The sequence below is a fragment of the Halyomorpha halys genome, unplaced genomic scaffold (genome assembly GCF_000696795.3).
Source record: "Halyomorpha halys isolate HHAL.00 unplaced genomic scaffold, Hhal_1.1 Scaffold482.1, whole genome shotgun sequence".
Lineage (NCBI taxonomy): Eukaryota > Metazoa > Arthropoda > Insecta > Hemiptera > Pentatomidae > Halyomorpha > Halyomorpha halys.
The window spans coordinates 914,913-940,043 of NW_027109248.1; the positions used below are offsets into that span (position 1 = coordinate 914,913).

Sequence of the window (25,131 nt, forward strand, 5' to 3'; positions counted from 1 at the left end):
TCCAAAAACACTTGATTCTCAAGTAAAGACATCCTGGTCGAACCCTGAAGAAGCTCAAAGCTCTAATTTCAATCTTTTCTTGACTAGAATATTATTCCGGTCAAAAATACAAATCTATTCGTCTTCGTTTTTTTGTTTTAAGACTGGATCACTTCAACTTTTATTTAATTTGTAAGATGATCACTCTTATGATCGCATTCCTTCCGTTTTTTTTTTAATTTCTAACTTTTAAGATTTCTGATTTTTGCTTGTGCTTAAGGTAAGATATAATTAAATAAAATTACTATTTGCAAGTACTATGCTTTACAAATAGAAAATAATTCTAGGATCTACTATTATTTATAGATAATATACATAAACAATAACGATGAATGATGATGACAGATAAATACGTGATGATTACTAGGAGCCAACAGTTGGAATTTCCAAGCTTTGCGGTGTCATCCTTGAGTAATCATGCCTTTTGTCAGGGTGTAATTAATGTGATTTCATTTCTTTGGAATGTTTATATTCAATGATTAAAAGGATATGTTATCCCCACCCCCCCCAAAAAAAAAAATTTAAAGCCCGGTATATTTATAACATACTTCAAAATGCAAAACATTACTCAAAGATTGTTATACTCAAAATAGTTTATAAACACTATTTGAGGAGTCTTAGCGACTGTCGTTTAAACTGTGTGACATTTACCGTCACAAAAATATTTACTTTCATGACAGTATAGTAGTACTATCAGGTCTAGCTTCATAAACGACAGTAACTGTAGCAGTAATGAAACTACTGTCAGTTGAGACCCAGTTTTTAATTTCTTTATAAAAACTTATTTTAATTGACAAAAATATTACATAGGGACAGGCAGATAACCTATAAATGTGCCCACAGATACAAAAACGGTTGAGTACTCCTGGAACGAACTTATTTGTTCATTGATTTACATAGTTTAATATAAATAATCAGGGTAGTTTTTGAGAAAATTCTAAAGAAGTGTGAAATGTATTATATAAAGTAGAAATTCCAGTGAGTGAATCAGAAAAAAAAGTTGCTATAGCATCCCAGAAATATACCTGCCTTAAATATATTAGGTATATTATAATCAGTTTCGTACAACAATTTACTTTCTCTTTGATTTTGGAATTAATAAATAAATACCAAATAAGTTTGTAAATCTAGTCCCGATGTGCATGAACAAAGTACGAATCTTTCTTATTTTTCTTTTTTTCTTGCATCCATATGCCTTTAAGTGAGGGGGGGGGGCGTTTCCAATCATCGGTTCCATGCGTTCCTGTCCCTCGCTAGGTTCCTCAATTCTCCCAGAGTCTTCCCTCTTCGCCTTCCAATTCTTTTCATATGGCTGGCGTATGAGGTTCTGTGTCGCCCTCTCGGGCTTCTCCCCATTGGCTTCGCCTCTAGTTTTTTATTGGGTCTCTGTGGTGGTCCATCCGGCAGACGTGCCCATACCACCTCAGCTGCCTCCTCTCCAAAGTTTCCATCACTGGGCTTATCTTTAACTCCTCCCTGATTTGAAGATTTACATTTCGGACACAGTCTTTCCGCGTTTTCCTCATAATTCTTCTGAGAAACTTCATCTCTGTTGCAGTAAACGGCTTTGTAACCTCTCATTCAGGATCCAGCTCTACTCCATAAAGAAGTATCGGTATGAAGACAGACTTGAACAGATGGAGCTTCACATCCTGCCCCACATCTTTTTTTCCAATAACAGTATTGCAGATCGTATAGATGGAGTACGAATCGGTAGTCCAGATTCTCGCCTTTATTATTGGATTTTAACCTGTTGTTCTGGTCGATTTACGCTGCAAGTTTCCACAAATTACTTTGGAGAATGATGAATCATCACAATTGTATGAATGCTGATTTAAGAATTAATGATATGTAAATTTAAAACGCTCATATCCTATTCTCATGATGCTATACCTAAATCAATCTAAAGAAATTGTTCAAGGTGTTTATTAAAACACAAGTGACATAAGTTTGGGACATCCCAACTGCCTCCGTGATGAGATTATTGTGAGCTGAGGCCACCTCACTTAGAAGCCTAATCTACATGCGAAGGCAGTTATTTCCGATCCGCTCTGATTGGGCCATTCAAGGTACTGAATTCGTTCTGGCAGATTGCATCCTTTTTAGCTGTCTCTAAAGATTTTCAGTTCATGAATTGACTCCAAGTGGTAAATGAAAATTGTAGTGAAAGTAATTACAAGTAATATAAAAATTTATATAACTATTTGGACCCATTGTTCGGACTAGGGGCGCAATTGAAAAATGGTTAGTTGGTCAAGTGTTTTCATTTTAGTCGTGTTAAAGGAGGTAGACAATCGGCAGTAAACTGTAATAAATTTACACAATACAAAAGAAAAATCAATATATGGTTTATCTCAAGAAAGTAATTATAAACTTTGAATTGAAACCCGAAGAGGTGATGGAAAGTAAAACGAAAATTACCCTTCCAGCTGATAACACAAAATATATTTCATAATTAATGAAACAACCAAAGAAATATAAACGAAGTTGATATATATAAGTTGATTTTCTTAAGAGATAGTAAATGCTTAATTTGACCAACAAAAAAAAAATTGAAAATAAAATAAATAACACTGAGTTTTTTTTTTTTTTTTTCGAACCCTTCATACAATCAAATTTTCACTTCATACATATATAGTACATGAAATATTGTTTTGAAATGAAATTTGGTTTATGAAAAAGTATATCACAGAAACTATTAAATGTACTGATGTCCATTAGCGTTCAAATTAAAGCTAGTTGAATGTACTATAAAGTAGTTTATGATAAGTTTTTTCTTAGAAGTAAGTTATTTTTTATATACTGTTTTAATAAATTAAGTATTTGAGAATATGTAACTATAGCATCTGTTTTTCGGTTTTTGAATTGATGGAAGAAGGTTCTAGTTGAATATAAAAGCATTCAGAGATAAGCCTTTTGTCATGAATTAGAAATCACACTGAGGTTTTTTCGTATCCTTCATTAAAAATAAAAGATTGAAATTACTTTATAAAATATATAGGGTGTTTTTTTAAGCCCGATAGAACTTGAAATTGTAAAAAATAACACAAAAAATTAAATTGTAATCAAAATTTTTTTTTTATTCGAAAGATCAATACGTGACATTAACACTTGAAAATGATTTCGGGCATATGGGCACCGCGGCTGTTCTTGACGAAGCGCATTCTGGACGTCCAATTTTGGGCCACTTTTTCGAGCACTGCTGGCCGTATGTCACGAATAACACGAACAATGCTGGCCTCCAAGGCGTCAATTGTTGCTGGTTTATCAGCATAAACCAGTGACTTCACGTAGCCCCACAGGAAATAATCGAGAGGTGTCAAATCGCACGACCATATGCGGCAATTTTGCTTATTAACAAACCCGTTAAGCCAAAAATGCGCCTCATCGCTGAACACAATTTTACAGAATGCGCTTCGTCAAGAACAGCCGCGGTGCCCATATGCCCGAAATCATTTTCAAATGTTAATGTCACGTATTGATCTTTCGAATAAAAAAAAAATTTTGATTGCAATTTAATTTTTTGTGTTATTTTTTACAATTTCAAGTTCTATCGGGCTTAAAAAAACACCCTATATAATACATGAAATGTATTATATATAATTTTGATTGCCTTGTGGCATTAACAATCTATCACTTATAATTAGCGTCATGGAATCTTTCAACAAATACGAACTGATTAAAAAAGCAGTCGATAGTATTGTAAAGGTATAAAACAAAATTGTACATGTTATTGAAAAAAAAAATACACGTCTGCCAATTATATTGGTCAGCATAGCATTCTTAAATTTAAAAAAGAAATAGCAGAAAATCAAAATTGAATTAATAATGAATTTGAAATTTAAATAAGCAAATCATTTTTTTTTAAATCAGTATTCTATAGTCAAATTTTAATATCTATATCTAATCAAAACTATCGTACAAAAATATTGAGAATTTTTTTTAAAATGTCGATATACAACACTTTTCCAACTGTGGTCTGATCATATAAGCTTCTTGTAAAACCTTTTTTCAAAACACATTACTATAGATGGCAGTGAAGGACGTTTCGGAAATTCCCTCCTGTCGAAGTGGATTTATTAAGACAATTCTAAATTCTGGAAAAGCAATGAGACATGAATAAGTATATTTAAGAATTTGTGAGATTTACAGTAATTTTTAGAGATGTACTTTAGTCAATTTCAATCTGAAGTCTGTTGGTTTTGTTTTTTATATTATTATTTTTTACTTTATCTTTTTTTTTTAAATTTATTTATGTAAATTTTTTTTTTACCCTTATTTTGCCTTTAAATTATAATTTTTATGCGGATCTCTAGATGATTCGTAATTATCCAATGATTTTTCAAATTCATTTTTCTTAAGACCTGAAATTTTGATATAGTTTGTTGCTCTGAGCAACAAAACTAATAAGAAGGCTGTTTCTTATATTGCGAATAATGTCATCATTGAACCCTCATTTCCCTGTTTCGATTTTCCTCAATTACGACAGCAATTTGAAGTGAATAATTTTCTAAAATAATTCATAGCTCTTAAAAGCGCCCTCCCCCACGTTCCTCAGATCAAAGGCTGCCTTAATGAACTCTTGTTGAATTGTAAGTCCTTTGTTCCAGTCTTTCGTTCGATAAACGAAAAGATACCATCAACTGCTTATTAAAATTTTGAATTTTCCTTTTTCGCGCTTTCAACCCCTTTGTACTATTACTGTCTAAGTCGTGGAAGTTCTTGGCCGCTTCCACCGTCAAGTGATGGTAGTTCCAATATTGACATTAATAGTTTTCATTACCATAATACCGGGTTTAGTGTCGTCGTGTTATCAAACGTCAAATTGAAGCTTAATCATTTCTGTCACAATTTATAATTTCCAGGAAATGTAACTATTTCTTTATTCAAAACAAGGGTCAACGATGAAAAAAAATACGAGGAGAAGATGGTTCTTTTCTATCCTTTCTCAATTTTCCTTACCCGCGTTATTAGTTATGTTTACCATATATTATAATTGTTGTTTTTAAACATTTTTTAAAATTTTTCTATTCATTTCTTTTGTTAAACTTAACTTATATTTTGCCTCTTTATCTAATAATATGGTTACATAAATTTTTTTTTCTCTCCATAATTTTAATTTTAAATTATTAAACTATTATATTCATATTTCTTTGCTTTATATAACTTCATTTTAATTTTATTTCCTTAATTATGTTATTTTACCTACTTATTCAATTACCTATGTATACATTTTATTTTCCACTTCTTTCATCACTTTATTTTATTATTTCCATTTTTTTTTCTTTTTTGTATTCATCTTGTTCTATTCTTAGCCCTGATGAAGGTTAGAAATTCTGGCCGAAACGTTGGCACGATTAAATAAGTTACTTCAACTTATTTCTGTTTTATTTTTACCGCACCTCCCCCCTCCCCTCCCAACCATCTTCTCCTTATACTATTTATTATTTACTTCTTACTGATTTTTAACATATTTATCTCATTTTTGTTTACTATAATTATACCGGTGTTAATCCAATTGAACGAAAAAGAATTTTCAAGATATCCTAGAACATCCTTTTACCGCTTAATATTTGGATGTTATGCAAAAAGCTAATGTGGTCAGCTTACTCGGTATGTTAGGAAAATTTCAATATATCGGAATGGCTACATTTTAACAGAAAGATATAAATAATTTTGACCAATATTTTTTATTCGATATATTATTAAGTAGGTATTTAAATTTGACCATTAGAAACCTATGTTAAACAAATAATAATAAAAAAGAGAAATACCAGAAATCGATTGGTTTAATTTTGTTTTTCTATCTTACGTTAGTAATGAGTTATTTTCTGCTAGTTATTAATAAATGTATATGTTATAGATTTGTTAGGTATAGTTCATTTTGTTTTCCTTTAATTTTCATTTCAATCAATCCATTTTTCTCTAGATCTTAGTTATTTTCCTTTTTAATAATAAATGTTGATACCTAGACATCTAATATAGAATTTCTTCCTTCCATTTAAACTTTTTCTAGGTTTATACTATTTCATTTTTTTTTTTATAAGAAATACATACTCTTTTTTTGTGCTAAGTGATATTTAAATATTTATTTAATTGTAGCTATTTAAACTAATAAAAACCTAAACCTTGTTAATTTAAATTACCCTATCTTTCAGTTGCATATTAACCATCTTTCTATTCCTCCGAAGATCAAAAATAAAATAGACCCGATATACCTACTGAGTAGCCCCATTTCTTTACTATCAACTATAATTCTAAAATAAAAACTACAACTATAAACAGGCGAGAGGCATGAGAAAGCAATAAAACGTTTGCATTTACATTTATTTATAACAATAAAATAGTTACGAAGGCAGAGCAAAACGATTGCATCCGCAATAAGATGAGGAATTCAAGGTCACTCCGATTAACGAGTTCCTGGAGTCCCGCCAATAAAAATGGTTTAAGATTAGTAACCAGAATGGAAGACAATAGGGGTTAGTTGAAGACGATGGAAAATGTCAATGATAGTCAAATACGGGAGTCCTGGTATATAAAAATATCATACTTAAAGTCGACCATTACTTATTTAATAAGGGAACTTATTTGTACTCATATATAGTAACGAGCATTTCGCCCCACTTTGTAGGGGCTGAATAAAAAAAATATAAATAAATTATAAAATATTAAAAACTACAAGAATATACGTAGAAAGTTGTATTAAAATGACATATAAAAAAAGAACGCAGTAAACTAAGGGAATATTAATATGAATGAATAAAATTCTAATTAATAACCAGTACAGTAATGAGTGATATAATTGTGTACTTATTATACAGAGATTTCTAAAATATCCGCTGAAGCATACTTACTGAAATCAATTTGGATATGTAGGATATAAGAATAATTGGCAAAAATACTGAGAAAATAATGAGTCGTTTGTAGTCCAATACAGGACTAGGAAATCTAAAACACTCCGTCTTATCGTGAAATCAAGGTTATTCAATATTATATTATTCCATCATTATCCCAGGCATTTCTAATAAAAAGCTGCATATATCTGTACTGATAAGTATGGAGGATTTGTATATATAGGATTTTTCATGAGATGAAAAATAAAGTTCAAAAAATTCTGTATAAAAACTTATCCGTTTAATACAGTTTTAAACAGGACATTATTATAATATACAACTTAAATCCTTTATACCAGTCGATAGACAATTTTGTTGTGTACTTAACTCAACATCGATATTTTTTGGACTTCAATACTTTATAATGATGCAAAGATAGCTGACCGTGGATAATATATATGAGGAGTAGATGTTTGGGAGTGCAGTCAGAGAATAAAACAAATAAGTTGAAAGAACTTATTTAATAGGGCCAACGTTTCGGCCAGAGTTTCTAGCCTTCATCAGGGCTAAGAACAAAGAGCAAGATAACAACCAATGAATACAAAAAAAAAATAAACAGGATGATTAAAGTAAAAAATTATACAGAATGAAAATTAATAAAAATAAAATTATGAAAGAAGTTGAAAATAAAGCGTATACATAGGTAATTTAATTTTAAAGTAAAATAACATAATCAAGGAAATACAAATTTAATTACGTTTCATTTTCCACTTCTTTCGTCACTTTATTTTTATTAATTTTTATTCTGTATAATTATTTACTTTAATCATCTTGTTTATATTTTTTTTGTATTTATTGGCTATCTTGCTCTTTGTTCTTAGCCCTGATGAAGGCTAGAAACTCTGGCCGAAACGTTGCCCCTATTAAATAAGTTCTTACAACTAATTTGTTTTATTCTCTGACTGCACCTCCAACCTTCTCCTCATATATATTATCCACGGTCAACTATCTTCGCATCCTTATAAAGTATTTAAGTCCAAAAAATATCGATGTTGAGTTAAGTACACAACAAAATTGTCTATCGATTGGTATAAAGGATTTAAGTTGTATATTATGATAATGTCCTGGTTAAAACTGTATTGAACGGATAAGTTTTTATACAGAATTTTTTGAACTTTATTTTCCGCCTCCTGAAAAATCAAGAATATGGACTTAAATCCTTTATACTTATCATTACAGATGTGTAAAAATGCTTTCTTATCAGAGTCATCTATACACTAATAACCCAGAGAACCACGATCCAAAAGGCCACCATCTTCCTGCGATAAATTAAAACTAATTAAAAATGATCTGATATGTTCGATAACATCAAGAAACAATGAGCAGCTTATTACTGATGTACTTAGAAAAATAGGCTTTAAAGAAGTAATTCACGATTTTTTTTTATAAAAAGTCAAGAAAAGCATCCTTAGTAAATAATTTTTTTGTAAATTTTTTTCACATTTCCAATATTAAATAAGTATTGATTACAATTAGTACATTGTTTAGTTCTGTTGATAACCCAGAGTAGTTTAGAAAATAATCTTGGGTGAGGAAAAAAAAGACAGTTATTTCACCCCAATTTTTTATTACTGAATACTGATGAAAACTATGTATAATTACTAGTCAAAACGGATGAGTCTGCCGAGTATAGGTAGAGGGAATAAAAAATGGCGGCTGTTTCAAAACCATTAATTTTTCATTCGGAGCTATATATTTTAAAAACAACCAAGAACACCAGAAAATAAAAGCACATTATTTAAAGAAGAATAAATTTTCTGAAATATTAGCCCTACTAGAGCTATTAACGTCTCGAGTAACGTTAATAGTTCTCGAGAAATAGCCTTTTAAAAAACAACATTTCATAAAAATGTACTGAAATATTAGTAGTTAATTAATTCATTTTGCGAAATCTATATCTCAGGAACTATGTCTATATCTATTAGGAATCAAATTAAAGCTAGTTTAAAGTACTATAAAGTAGTGTATGACCTTTACCTTCGTAGGAATAGTAGTTATTTCACCCCAATTTTTAATTACTTAATTGAAAACTAGGTATAATTACTAGTGAAAATTGATGAGTCTGCCAAGTATAGGTAGGGGGAATAAAAATGGCGGCTGTTAAAACGTTAAAAATAATTGATTTTTTATTCGGAGCTCTATACCTTTACAGCTACCAACAACAATAGAAAATCTAAAAGAGCGTCATTTAAAGGAGAGTAAATTTGGTAAAATGTAAGCCCTAATAGAGCTATTTAGACTCAAAAATGTTGTATGGAACGTACTGAAAGATCAGTAGTTAGTGAATTTATTTTGAAAAATCTATATCTCAAAAACCATTTGACGTAGAGATGTCTATTAGTACTCAAATTAAAGCTAGTTTAATGAGCTATAAAGTAGTTGATTACGTTTATTTCCGTGGGAGTAGTAGTTTTCATGAAATTTGCTAAAATAAATTGATTTATAGTTGTTCGGACAAATTTTTATTCATACGTGAATATCATAAAAACTACAACTCCTACAAAGATAAACGATATCAAATATATGATAGTAAATTTAACTAGCTTTAATTTGAGTGATGGCAGAAATCTGTACGTCCAGTGGTTTCTGAAATAAAGTTTTTCATAAATAAAACTTATTGTCCAAACAACTATACATCAATTTATTTTAGCAAATATCATGAAAACTACTATTCTTACGAAGGTAAAGGTCGTAAACTACTTTATAGTACATTAAACTAGCTTTAATTTGAGTGCTAATAGACATTTGCACGTCACATAGTTCCTGAGATATAGATTTCTAAAAATGAATTAATTAACTACTGATATTTCAGTACATTTTTTTAAAATGTTACTTGTTAAAAGGCTATATCTCGAGAACTATTAGACGTAAATAGCTCTATTAGGGCTAATATTTCAGAAAATTTATTCTTCTTTAAACAATGTTCTTTTAGATTTTCTGGTGTTCTCGGTAGTTTTTAAAATATATAGCTCCGAATGAAAAATTAACGGTTTTGAAACAGCCGCCATTTTTTATTCCCTCTACCTATACTCGGCAGGCTCATCAGTTTTGACTAGTAATTATACATAGTTTTCATCAGTATTCAGTTATCAAAAATTGGGGTGAGATAAATGCCTTTTTTTCTTCCCGGCACTTGTACTAATAGGGAATCTGACTTCCTGATTAACAAGCAGCCACCGCTAAAATGTTAATATCGTAAAAGTACACTAGTGAGCCAGATCTTCCAAAAAATCTGTTTCTTCACTACGGTTTTAAATAGTTTAGGGGTGGGACCACGTACATCAGTGATGACGAAAAATAAATAAAATCGGTATTAACTCTTTTAAGAAGAAAAACCTATCAAACAAGAATTAAACTCTATATTTGAACTCATGAACTACCTTAAATTTAAAGAGTTCAGAATCTTTTGATTGAAATAAAAAAATGAAATATCTAATGTATAAATCCAATTATGTAGGGAAAAAAATATGAAATATAGGCGTTGGGTTTTACGCTCTAAAGCTCTAACAAACAACAAAAACTATAATTTGTTCTAATTGTATTTATTTATGATAGCATTGCACTGATAATAATAATAATAATTTCCTATATATAATAATCTTCTGCTATCTTGTTCGGGGCTGGTATTGTTGTTCAATAAAATTTGTTTAAATAATTATTATATCATTGTATCATTATCGTCATTATAATTCACAGTATTGTATTTCATTAGTACCATAATTAATGTATCTTAATATTTTAAAGAATCATAAAATATTTTAATTCGTGATTTTATTTTGAAAGTGATAGACCAATTAAAAGAGGCAGGTATGAAACTTCGGTTTATAAGCGAATCTTGGGTTCGGGCCAACGTTAAATTATTCCTGTCACCTAATTTATAATTAAAGGTGAAAATCTCTCATGGTTTCTTGGGAAAGCTCCAAGAGAAAGTAAAAGTAAGAAATCTGTTTAAAAAATGCACATTCCTATTATAAGTTAAAATTAGGAACAGGAAGTTTCTGTACACTGTATTAATTAATATTAAAATTTTATGAAATGGAGTTCAAAACTAATTTTATAAAGAATAAAACAGATGTTCAGACTTATCGCTGAAAAAAAAAAATAGCTCAGCTATTATGTCAGATAACTATTCAGAAGGCCATGACAAAATAAAACTTATTCCATACTAAAGTTTGGCCATATAAAATGATTAAGTCCTTTGACCTCAAATGAAAAACTTTGATGTGGTGTGCGCATCTTACTAACCTAGTTAAGTTTACCTCAAGTTTTGTGTAGATTAGTGGCCTTGTGTTGACAAATGTTAATGCTATTTTTGTGGTTTTGGAAAAAAAAAATCTAAAGGCTAGGGAAGGTGAAAATTATGAACAAAAACACGTACCAAAAAAAATTGTGAAATTTGCTTATTTGACCTCAAAACGTGTATTTCCATCAAAAACTCAAATTCGAAATTTTGCACGATCGACATTCTTTTCCTTACTTATATATTCCATATATAAGTAAGTGCAAGTAAAATTAACATCTGCCTTAAAGTGGTTGTAACAAAAAAATTGTGTTTTTTTTTTAATGTTTTTGGAATTTACAACTGTACATAATTATACATTTAGTAAATTTAATGTAAGTTATTATGGAGTCATACAGGCGTGTAGAGAAACTACATTAGGACGTCGACGTTTTTATATAAGCAGGTCTCGTGTCCATCTTCTTTTTAGGCGCTTCGGAGGATTTTCTGGAATGGAAGAGGAAGTAAGGTTAGAAACTAGTGGGTTTGGATGATTAGGAAGTTTATAATGGAAGGAATATCTGTTAAAAAAAAAATGATGGTGAATATGATAATAATCTAAGTAACGAAGGGGGAAAAAAAAGGCAAATAAACGGGAAAAAAGTGAGCTAGGAATATCCTATAGCAATCGACGTGCATTTCGTCGGAAAAATAATGAAAATGTTTTTTGAAGTAGAGTAAATTTGCTAAAATATATTGTTTTTTTTTTTTTATTTAAGGCAATAATGGTTTAATAGTAAGAGTTTTCCCCAAAACAGCATTTTTTTTTTATTTTCATAAAATTAGGTATCACCTTCCTTTTTAAAATTCTTTATTTTAATGAATTATTAACATCGTTTCGGGGCTGTCATTAGGTATTTCCTATATTGTCATGTTGCAACATAATTCGAAAATTTTGCAAAAATTTACTATTAATATTAATCATACGGTCTTTACTCAAAATTACTTTGTATATTTTATATATTATGTATTTGTTTTTTTATATATTATGTATTTTTGTTTTCATTTATATAAATAAACACTAAATATATACATGAATAAAATATTGGCGTTGGTGACCGGAACTTTAACAAGGAAGAGTATTACATCTAATTATATTAATGAAAAATTATCTAGTAAGAACCCATAATATTAAGTAGGTATCGCCAATTTGTGAATATATTTTGACAAATTTCGTGGAAATTATTAGAATTTGGAATTCTTCCTACCGAAGATGACCATTTACTTAAACGTTAATTCAACCAGCTTCATTTTGAGTATTTAAGACGCCTGTATGTCTAATAGTTCTTGAGATATCAGATATTTTTTAAGATGACTTGTTTTCGACAAATGTAGCATAATTTCAAAATCTTTTAAAAATGTAATATATAAATAATAGCATGACATAAGCATTATTTAATTATTAATTAAGTTGGTGAAATATGATTGATATCAGATTTTCTGGAGTGGCATAAAAAATATATCAACCAGATTTTGACATTATGGTATATTTGTCAATAATGAGTAATCTTGAATAAATGTTGACATTTCATGAACTATTAGTCATACTGAAGTGTTTGGAAACTCAACAATATAGCCATAAAATGATCTCATTTTTCGAAAAATATTGGCTGTTCTTGGAAAAACAGTATCTCAGATAATACTAAACGTACAGATCTCTTTTAAGTTCAGATCGACTCTACTTTAAAAAAGTTTTACATAATTAGATTAATTATTTTTTATATATGATTGTTTGAGAGTGGTTTAGTTTATTATCAATTTACACAATTTTGATCCTTTTTTTCTCTCAACTTTTATTCTTTACAATTCTACAACGTTTCGGCCCTCAGGCCATTCTCAAGGATACAATCTACAAAAAGTTTTTTGTTTTTATATAACAATTACATTATTTCCTTCAACTTTTCAACAAAAACCAAAATTGCAGGCTAATTGCCCTTTTCCCATCTTTAAAATAAATTAATCATTAAAATAATATCATAAAATTTTGTTTTTAAATAGATTTCTTGTTGGAGAATTTTAAAGAATAAAAGTTGAGAGAGAGAAAAAAGGATCAAAATTGAGTAAATTGATAATAAAGTTTTACATAATGTTTTTCATGTGAGCGTTGAATGAAAAATTAATAACAATTTTAGTGAATTGCAAAATAAAATAGTGATTAGTAAAATAAAATAAAGTTTCGGTCGTCTGCCGTCGTTGGAAATTTACATTTCTAATGCCATATTTATTTGCTCTTTTTTTTTTCTTTTCTTTTTTTGGGACTACACCATATTCACCAAGTCTATTTTTTTTTTTTTTATTCCAAAGGCTTTAAGATGTGACTCGTCAATTTCAATTAAGTTCAATAAACATGGACATTTTTTATGCCCAAATTTTAGTATGAAACTAAAAATCTTTTTTGTAATGGCTCCCGGAACACCAAAGTTCGTGGTGGCTCTAGGATTTTGTCCCACGCAAATCAGATGACACCAGACAAACGTAGTACTGAATAGTGAAACTGCCACATGTAAATTATTATTAATTAGTTTTTCCTTCTGAAGTAACCTTGCGCGTGTTATTTTCAGTGGATGAAAACATAACAGTTGAATAATCTTACATAACACGTTAGCTCTGCCCTCATATGTCCTTGCTTCTCTACATTAATGTAGTGCATAAACAAACCCACTGCAAAATAATGAATTTTTACCATACAGCGTTCTCAAAGTTTTTATGATTTTTTAGTGAATTTTTCCTTGAACTAAATTCCATTAAAAAGTTTTTCCAATCTTTATTTATGGTTTCTTGCTCTTTTCTGATGTCATGTCCCTCCAAACTTCCTTCCAACTCATCTCTCCGTTTTACACTAGGTTTTCCCTTTTTCTTTCTTCCTTTCACTTTCTATTCCGTAGTTAAATTTTATTTTAAGATGTTCAAAGTAACTTAATGTACGATTTAAAATTGTTCTTTTCCTCCTCCATTAGTTCTCATATTCTTTCACTTAGTATCCTTCCCCGTCTGAATCTTCCTCTTCTCCTAAGGTCCTTTTCCTAAATCCCTACCTAACAGTGTTTTATGGAGTCATCAATGGCCCATATTTGCGAAGCATAATGAAAACATAATTTTATCCTGGGACAAAAGCCTCCTTTGAATAATTACATAGTTCAGACTTGTATGAATTTTTTCTAGCAAAATATTCACAATAGTGTGGTATTTAAATTACAATTACAATTTTATAGTAGTAATTAATATTATAGCTATGCATATTGTGTACATCGACTCGTTGGTTTATAAGAAAAGTAGGAGGAAAAATAGGTGTTATTTAAAGGAAAGAACGGATAATTGACAAATAGAAATGGGGTGACAATTCCTGAAAGAGGTTGCATGAATGACGAAGGATTTGTTGAAGCAGTTCTTAAGAGTATATAATCAGTTGAGATCTAATATTTAATGAACGGATATATCAATGAAGAGTAAGGAAATGAAGGATGTTGGAAAGTTTATAGATTTTAAAAACTTGGAAAAGAAAAATACCAAAGAAGTATTGCCATCGGGAAGTAGGATAAAGCCACTTCAACTTGGTATACCAATGGGGACATGAGAGCGCCTTGGAAACGAGGAGTTAAATTTTCTGAAACAATTTATGAGTCTCTTCTGCCTCATCTCTAGCAAAGGAGAGGCATGTATCTTTATGGTATCAACTATTGATTCATATAGTAGCCTCTTGGGAATTGGGCTGTAGGTATATATAAGCTACAGAAGACACAATTTCACATTGTCTGTGGCCATCTTCTATATTCAATATCGCTGGTGAAGGTTCCTTCATTATTGAAGATATCAGAACTTCTCCATTGTTTTTATGACTGTTATCTATCACTATATCATCCGATATGGTGTTCTGTTTTTTAATTGCTATTCAGCCCCTATTTCTTAAGATTCAATAATTTACAAGGGCATGTAGATGATGTCCTCTCTATAGGGTAATATTACTTGGTCATTAGCAAACATAAGGTTTGCGATGGATATATCTTCACTGATTCTTATTCCCATTTTCTCATATTTCCTTTTCCACTGTCAGAGAGCCACATCTACATAAATATTGAATAGGATTGGTGAAAGGCAGCATCCTTGTACAAGCGCTTTTGACATTTGGAGTTTCCTAGAGAGTCTTGGATCCATTTTAATCCTACAGGCATTGCTGCAGTAGAATTCTTTCATAGTGTTTACTTTGCCTTCTTCACTATTCTTTTAAAGTTTCCCATAGACTTTTTCTCGAGTCATACGTCTTTTCTAGTTAAATCTACTAATCTACATCTTTATATTTCCTCAGATATTTTGAAGATGACTCATTGTAAAAATATGGTCTATGCACGATCTTCCTGTAGTAAAGCCTTTTTGGAACTATTTTTTTATGTCTCAAGTTCTCCATCGAGGACCTAACAACGTGAAAATGCCAAGATTCATTTCGAAATAAATATTAACTGATCCAGAATCGAACCCACAACGCTCTGAACTCTAAAGACTCTGGGACCCTCGCTCCAGCGTGCTCAGCTATCACGTCTTCACGCTTTAGTCTTCTCTACCACAGTATCTCTTTCAACAAAAATGTTTAACTTTTAACTTTTATATGTTAAAATTTGAAAACATTTTCTTTCAAAAGCTTCAAAATTTCGAGAGAATAATATTGTCTTAGATTATTCCTTAAGTGGAATAAAGCATTTTGTCCAAAAGTTTATCTTTTGTAGAACTAAGCGTGACAAATCGACATAAGTGTGACGTCAATAGATCTACGTTTTCATGAGGAAATGTTTCGAAATTTCTTGCCGTTTACTTCGAAATATACTTTTTTTTTGTTACTTTGAGGAATGTAATACGTTTTTTAACACAGATCTCAATGATATTATATTAATTCCTAATTTATTAACTGTTCTTCCAGATCATGATACAAAAATAGTATCAGTCATAATAAAGAAAAACCAAGTACATAGAATAGCTTCCTAGTCATTTCTGTTGAGTAGTGATGAGTAATTACCTATCGTATTTTAAGGTTAATGATTAATCGTTCGGGAATGAAATATATTACAGTTGTTGAAATAAAGGCGTGTCCAAAAAATAATTTTGTTCATACGTAAGCACAAGTAGTTAATGTAATTTAATAAATTTGTTACTAAAATATTTTTGAACTTTACCAAACCCCTCAAACGTTAACCCGTCGTTTCAGTGTTTATTATTTAACATTAACTTTACTAAGTCTCACAGCCTTACTATATTCATTTCATTCATTCGACTCATCTTTTTTGATCCAAATATGTTGCACAATACTTTATTTTCAAAACCTTAAGCCACTATTCTTTCCTTAGTATAAGAGGTCACTTTCATTGAATAAATGTTATTTTCAATTAACAAAAAAAACGTTAAAATTTAATTAATATAATAAAATCCTGAAATGGTTAAGCGCATCTTTTATTTATTATCAGCTCATCATAACTTAACCGCATATCTGGCTTAACCTAAAATCAACAAATAAATATAATTTAATTGGTAACAACTGATTTAGTAACTTGGAATGGTTTAGTGTCGAAATCCATTCGAATTTACCTTTGAAAATTAAATTAAATATTAATATTTTCTTACTGATTATAGATATAAATTTTCGACTTAAACATAACCTTAGAAAAACCAATTATTTTTGCGTGTTAAACAACTTTAATATTCACAAGATGGTTAAATACCGAGTACTTTTTTTAAATAAAAATCTACAAATATCCTCAAGTTATCTACCACTTCCTATGATTATTCGGGAGGAATGTGGAAAATGTGATTAACATCAAACATCGCGTCGTTCTTATCTCGGTTCTAGGTTATGTCTGTTATAATGTCAATAATTAAGCATCGTGACATTTTGTAATTAAACATTACAATACTTAAATTAAATACACATTTATAATAATCGAACATTATATTAAAATTTGATTGATTTTCGTCTCTATCTACTTTTTTAAAAATTTAAATGTAGTCCTGTTATTGGAGAATAATTATTTTATGGTAAAAAAAAAAAATATTCTCCCTTATGGCCTCAAAAATATATTTTATAGTTCATATCATAAGGAAGCAGTGTTTGTAGTTGACAAAACACAAAAACTTAATGCAGTGAAACTTTTGTATCAAGCATAATTTTATATGAGGAATATAATATTATCCATTAAAAGGAAGTGTGCGTTAAAAAGTGGTAAATATAAAAATAACACAATAGAATTAAGTATATATCATCGCTTTAGCTGTGATACATCGTAAGTAAAAATAATTAAATAAATATACAATTTTTATATTCAAATAAAAAGGGGACCATCTTCCTTTTTATTTGAATGGGTGTGATTAAAAAAACATAAATTGTAATTAAACTATTTAATGTAAGCTAGCTTTTTGTAATTAAACTATTTAATTTAAGCTAGCTTTTTGTAATTAAAATATTTAATGTAAGCTAGCTTTTCACCCAACCTTTGTCCAAAAAAAAAAAATTTTGTTGGTGAATTTCCGCTTTTATATATTTTTTTTATGAACAATAATTAATTTGTTATTAAGTAATCTCATAATATTTACGTAGCTAAAGTACACAGTACATACTTCTTAAAGTTTAAGCTTTAAATTTCCTTTAAAGATGTAATATATTTGGCAAAAATAAATAAGGTATCATGTATCCCATGTACGCAGCTCAAAATTTAATTCGTAATCATGAGTTTGTGCATAAATATTTGATAAGTTTATCTGTTATAGAAGAGTGACAGGGAATAAATTAGATTTCGGCGTACGGATTGTAGGGGTTCCGAAATAGAGGAGCTCAGATGCATTAAGTTTGTATTTTATTGGCTGGGACCTTAATAAATTGTCCCTTAAGCGAGGTTTCCACTATAGAGAGGTTTTACTGCATATCAATTCATATTAGCCTATATTTTTTAATGTTAAGTTTATCACTATATGATCGTTTTTTATAGATCCTTAAAAAATTTGTTTGTTTTTTTTTCTCCCAGCCAAATAGTTTTAATCAACCATTAGATCATTATGTAAATGATTCCATGACAAAGTTGATTTACTCAAGCTCATTAATTCAAGGACTATTAACGCGAGACACCTGCCACAAGATGACATTTATTTACGAAGACACTGGAAATCGATTTTCGAGTTTACATTTTTGTGTAGAAGTATAATTTAATGATCATTACCTTCAGTCCTTCATGATATTATTTTCGCCTAACGGTGAATCCCTGGTCGTAATACTTTTTTCTACATTCGTGAATTAATTAAAAAAACAAAAAAAAAAAAAAAAAACAAGTTCTCCTTGCCAGATAACACGTTAAATGTTAATTTCCGTTTTGTCTGGTGTGGGTTTTGATAAATCTAAAAGATCATTTTGCTGTAGTCGCCAAAGCTCGTAGTGGGCACGGCCTAGTGGACTGGGTTTTAATTTTATATAATTTAAATATTTTTTTATATTACATAATATAATAATTACATAATAGTTGGGCTTCATTAGTAAATTCAATATTTGACGGGGCCCCGAGAAAATTTGCCGCAAGACCCTTTCTCTCTACATCTGTAGTCATCTCTTATTTCTTAGGACTTTTCGCTGTTCTAAACTACTCGTACTTGACCGCTTTAGACGAAACTTCAATTTTATGAAGTCTTCAGTTTAGATAGATATTAGAGAAAAAAATGCTCAAGTCCGATTTCCCTAGAACAACCGATCCATTTAATGTTGTAAATTCGAGTAAATAAAATGCATGGATAAAGGACGTTCGTATTTATTATTAAGTAAATTATTGTTAGCTAAATATTTGGCTCGTTTATTATATATTATTCTATTTTTTTTTAAATAAAACTTCACTACGCGGGGAAGAGATAAATGGAATGGATCAGACGAAAACTTCTGTTTTCTACAACCACCTTCTCATACGCTTATAACGATCCTCTATATAATGGTTTCCTCGTAATAAGGCACCTCGATATAGAGACCCTCTCGGTATAATTATATTCGATATAACGAACCCGGATGTAACAGCTCCCCGATATAGCTAGCCTGGATATATGACAACCCCCTGGTTATAACAAACCTCGATGTAATGAATCCCAAGATATAACCACTCTTCATAATGTACCTCGGTATGACTTCTCCCTAGATATAACGCCCCCCTCGATACAATGATTCTTTCGTTTTATTGGAGATCGATTTAACGACTCCATCGATATTACTAATCTCGATAAAATGACTCAGCTTTATGACGAACCTGGATTTAAATGCTCCCTAGATTTAATTGTTCTATCCATATAATAACTGTTTCGGGTAATTAAACCACGATATAAACGCATTCCTCGATATAACGACTCCCTTGTTAAAAAAAACTGTAACGACTTCCTTGATTTTACGAATCCCGATATAACGATTATTAAATACCATTTCCTAAACCTGAAATAATAAAATCTTCAACAAATGGTTGAACCTAAGAATGCTTTCACTTCTAAAGTTTGAAATTTTCAAGCCTTTTTTTTTTTTTGCGGAAGTCTAGCAAACATTTCTTTAAGTTTCAATAGGTAATTCATAACCAATTGTTTGATTTATGTTTTTAATTTTACAGATGATGTATGTTATTCCAAAAAATGTTAGCGGTAACTTCTGATACTATTATTATGTAATAATAAATGCAATAACAGATTCATAAAATAGTTATTAAGATATTTATGACATGAAATGATTAATAGAGATCAGTTTGATATCTTATGCCAGTCGTAAAAATGTTCCTAGGTTTATTTCTTTTTTAAACGTCAGTGATGAAAATCAGGAATTAATTGAAAATACATTGTATACTTAGTTCGAATGAAAATTGGGAATAGTTATATTTGAAAATTATGAGATTAAAAAATAAAATAAAGACATTATAAATTTTTTATCTTTATTATGATTTGGGTTTTTCAGAAATAAAATAGTTTGACAATTAACTAGTGTTGTGAGTCCAAATGAAATCAATTTAATAAAGGACACTTTTTTTTCCCTTAATTATGTATAAGGTAAAAATTGCCAAGCAATAAAAAACTTGACAGATTTCTATGTATTGATTTATGATGAAGTTAAATTTATTTGACTAATTTAATATAATTTATAATTAAAATTCCTTTACATACATGATTTAATTTATTCATTTAAGCCTTCATTAAATTTTTCACACTATCCAGAAAGTCGGTTATTTTGTTTGGTTTAATAGAATTAGTGTTTTATCAGCGATTTACATATTTTATCTTTACCTACGGTTAACTGTACGTACATTGTCCAAAAAAAAAAAAATGAACAGTATTTTTTTGTATTTAGCAGCATTGTTTAGTAACTTACGTTATGGATCTGTATTAAAAATAGTTTTATGTATATAATATAAAAATAGAGTATTATATATATAGTAATAATATAGTCCATAAAAAAAAACACACATTTACATACCCTTTTCATTGAGGTATCCTTTTATTGATCGTATTGATCTATTTATCAGATATGACGATTTAATTTAAATGTATAAATAAATACGTAGAAAATATTGCAAGCACTCTGACAGACCAACAACCAACCAAGGTTATCGCCACAGAAGGCGCGACTGACTGTTCTGCTCACTATCAGTGGAAAGAGGAGATCTAAATCGATTTATCGAACCCAACTCGATCATTCCGCTAGATCATCGATATTAACTAGTTTTATCTAGGTTAGGATTTTTCAATATTTGGATTATGGGTTTTTTGAAACTTATTTTATTTTTATTTTTTATTACTCTTACTTTTCTGAACTTTAATAATTGGTTTAATTAACCAAATAACTGCTTGTAATTTTTCTTTTCTTCACTTAGTGATTTATATTTCATTAAGTTCTGAATAAAACTGGTTAAATTTATTACTTAGATATACTTAGTCCTTTAGTTATGTTGTGTTCTTATTTTTATTCAAGTTCACTCCATACTTCTTGCATTATTTTAGGAATATATGACCTTGATTATTACTAATTTATTATATGTAAATTATTATATTCATCATAAGTTGTATTTTATTAATATATTTTGTAAACAGTCTATACATATATTATCAATCATGATTGTTGAACATGTATTACTTAATAATGCTTCTATACCTGATACTTATTATATACTTATTCTATATTATATTATATATTAATAAAAATAAAATAAATCTATATCGCTAAAACCCATGAAGGATCAGGAATGTAATACTTATAATAAGTATTACATAAGTATAAGTACTACATAATAAGTAATACTTATAATAAGTAATAAGTACTATTACTAGACCAATGGTTATGCAAAGAGGTGGTTTGGTCAGAATCACGCTTGATCGCATAATATTTCTCCAATTAATCCCCACTTTATGAGGCTGTGTAGACCCCGGAGGGTTCTACCCCTGAGCACCCCTGAACCCTCTGTTCAGGGTTGACCCACGGCTATGGTAACAGAATAATTAATTATCTGTTACAGCTGGATTCGAACCCGGACCTTTGGAGTTAGTAACACAGTGCCTTACCACTGAGCTACTCAGTTCCTATATGATATATTATTATTGTATATCATTAGTTGTTTCTTTAAAATTACGTATGTTTCAGTTTTAGTTAAATTTTTTAAGTTGTATATTGCATTTTATCAATTAAATCATTTGTTGTTTCTCCGTAAATAATTACAAAATTGTATAATTTTAGGTTATAAGCCGTTATAACCTCCACAACGCCCGAATAATTGAAAGTTTTACAAATAAATATTTCATTTTATGTTTATTAATCTTTTATGTTATTAAAGGCCAATAACCAGTATTAGTCCATCATAGTCCTGTTTCATAATATAGTACAAACTAATACTATTAGTTTTGTTGTTTTTATCTGGCACAATTTCACTGACTTAAACAATATGCTGACTAGAACTTTACTCCTATACAATAACAGTGATCACTACGGATAGGATTTTTATGTTTTCACATATTTTTACCTGACCATGATTTCTGCGATTCCTTATTAACTAAAGATGTTTCAAGACATTTATGCCCAAAATAAGCCATTTTTATTTCACATATTTTTAAATATTTGACCTTTTTTACATATTTTGTTGTAAATCACATATTTTCAGAAATATTTGTTATTTTTAACATATCTTTAGGTATTTTGTCCTGAATCACATATTTCCTTAAATTATCTGTTCAATTGTAAATAGATTTTTCGCAGCAACTACGTAAAATTCAAGGGAACGCACGAAACTTAAAGGTGAAATTTATGATTTATTATAAATAGTGCGTAAAAATTCTATATCTTCATCTTTGAACACAAATTAAAAGCAGTGGCAATAATAAATTTTCACACAGAATTACCTCGAGAATTTCTCAGAATCAATTAAAAAGAGTAAAGGTCTTATTCCTGTAGCATTTTCCTAGAATTTGTTTGTTTACTCCTCAATCTATTTCTCTGTTCCTCCTTTTCCATTAGTGATGTGACATCGATAAAAAAAACATCGATGTTCAATACTAAAACATCGATGTTAAAAAACCATCGCTGTTAAAAAACCATCGACAAAAAACATCGATGTTAAAAAACCATCGACAAAAAACATCGATGTTAAAAACCATCGACAAAAAACATTGATTTTTTTTTTTAAGCATTTCTGTAACATAAAGACTGTTCTAAAGACTACCCATGCTCCGGCCAGTCAGAAGTGCTTTTTCAATCAACCAATAGGACATGGACTCCAAAAAACATCAATGTTTTAAAATATTGTTGCTTACAATACATTACCCAAAATACATCGATGTTTTTGAACATCCATTTGAATAACATAAGCTCTCTTCCAACGATCACGCATTCTACGGCCTGTCAAAAGTGGTTTTTGAAACAAAGAATCCGACAACGACTAAAAAAACATCGATGTTTTAAAATATAGTTCTTATTGAACAGCTGTTTTCTCTAAGTACATTTTTTTGTACATATTTTAACATAATTTCTTTAAAATATTATTCATATAATATATAATAAATACATATTTATGTAACTTTTTTTAAGTTATAAAATTACTAATTAATTAGTAATTTATATCGTTGAAAATACATATTTTTTAAATATTTGACAATTTATTAGCACATATTTATGTATATATTTTGGATTTTTTAGCACATAGAAATCCTTTCCCTAGTGATCACCATTATGAATCAAGAAGTTCTAGTCCTTGTACTTTATACTTTGTCACTTGTACTTATTAGCGAATACTATTAGGGTTTATTATAAAAAAGGTCCACTAGACTACATTTGTATATAAAAATTTACGCTTTGAAATTAATACTACTATATTTGTATCAATACGAAAATGAAACTTTTGTTGATATTAAGTACACAATACATTATTATTTATTTTTCTCTGTTGAAACTCGGAAATACAGATTTCGGAAGAGAAACTCACATACCGATAAGAAATCCTATTTCATTGTTCTTTATGGAATGTTAAAGTGGATCCAGGAATTTCCTGAGGGAAGGGCACCCCTGTGCACCGTGTCAATTCCGAACACCTAATAGAAAATTTCGATCCATTTTGATGTACAGTTTAAGTATCGTAAATACGAGGAATAATCCCTTTAAATCTTTTAGCATTCGTTGATTATTTCTAACTGAAGAATTTGCGTTTATCGGTTCGCAATTAATTAATTAATAAGAGAACGACGTTTTTGGAAACGAATTAACTATTATCATTAATTTATACCTCAGGGTACAAATACTTTAGAAATTATTTTAAAATTAGTATTACGTAATTTAGGGTCCCTCAAAATATCCTAAGATGATCTCATTTTTCCAAGAATACAATTATATATCAATATATTTGATTATATATAATTATATAATTTATGCAAAAAAAAGTTAACCTTTATTTTCATTTTATTCTGTTTATCTATATTTTTATTAATTTGTAGTTTTAAGTGAGAATTGACATTTCCTTGTTTTACTTAAGATTGGGCCACACTCGTGTCATCCCTGGTCCAATGTGTTCTTAAGGCCCTGGTTAGATCGTCTGTAAACCTGATGTATATTTATATATTTAGTCGAGGTTTATTTATATATTTATTTATTCGAGTTAGACATTCGATCTCAATCAAAATACTTCATGTATTGTAATAATTTAAAAATTATTAAAATTAAATAAATTGAAATTTGATATTTTTTAACTCAATTCTCATATCTTAAAGATAGCTTGGGTTCAAATTAAAAACTTTAATATTAAATAGATAATAGAATCTTATTTAAATTTTATAATATAATAGACTCTTAATCTCAGGGCAGGTTTCTAGGCAATCAGAAACAGACACTTTTATTATTAACACTTAATTAAATTAATATCTCTTTTAGAAATGTATTTAAATTTAGGAATAACAAAACTAACCAATTTCATAGACTTTTCTTTTGATGATTTCCTCAATTAACTAATACTGACTGCTGACAATCTCTCAGTAAACAAACACTAACAAAACAAAGTATTGGTCCTCTTACAGTTTTTTAGTTACTTCTCATCCATCGAAGTGTGTTGTTAGGCGATCCAAACAAAGAGTCCCTTATTCTTCTTGTGTGACTCTTGGTTGTCTTCCTTTTTCAAGATGTCCACCCTTGCTGGACAGAATTTGATGAGGCTCTTCTCATCCTGGAAACATCATTTCTCACTCACTCACCCATACAACGAAAGAATGCCAAAAACCCAAACCTGCCTCGATGTTCCATGTAAACATCGATTGTCACACAACAGTTATAGATTTTCGCAAATGATTTACTTTCTGAATATTATTTGGCACTATTTCTTGACTTCTATTTTTTCTTAAATTTACTGTATTTTCAAATATGGTGGGAAGAGTTAAAATAGTTTTTATATGATATTTGAATCTGCTTAA

At 29.4% G+C, this 25,131-nt stretch overlaps 2 protein-coding genes across 5 annotated transcripts in view; one reads left to right on the forward strand and one right to left on the reverse strand.

Moving 5' to 3' along the window:
* Positions 1–20,823, reverse strand: part of LOC106683418 (RCC1 and BTB domain-containing protein 1) — a 61,286-nt gene extending 40,463 nt beyond the window's left edge. For both annotated transcript variants that reach the window (XM_014424878.2, XM_014424876.2), the window contains exon 1: positions 20,669–20,823. The gene's annotated coding sequence lies outside the window, so the exon portion shown is untranslated. The remainder of the gene's footprint in view (positions 1–20,668) is intronic.
* LOC106683419 (beta-1,4-N-acetylgalactosaminyltransferase bre-4) overlaps positions 1–25,131 on the forward strand; it is a 72,210-nt gene that overhangs the window by 26,935 nt on the left and 20,144 nt on the right. For 2 of the 3 annotated variants that reach the window (XM_014424879.2, XM_014424880.2), the window contains exon 1: positions 17,292–17,413. The exons of the other annotated variant lie outside the window; for it this stretch is intronic. In XM_014424879.2, coding sequence (XP_014280365.1) covers positions 17,365–17,413 — 49 coding nt within the window. In that variant the 5' untranslated portion in view covers positions 17,292–17,364. Of the gene's footprint in view, positions 1–17,291; positions 17,414–25,131 lie in introns of those variants that run through there. 3 annotated transcript variants of the gene reach the window in all.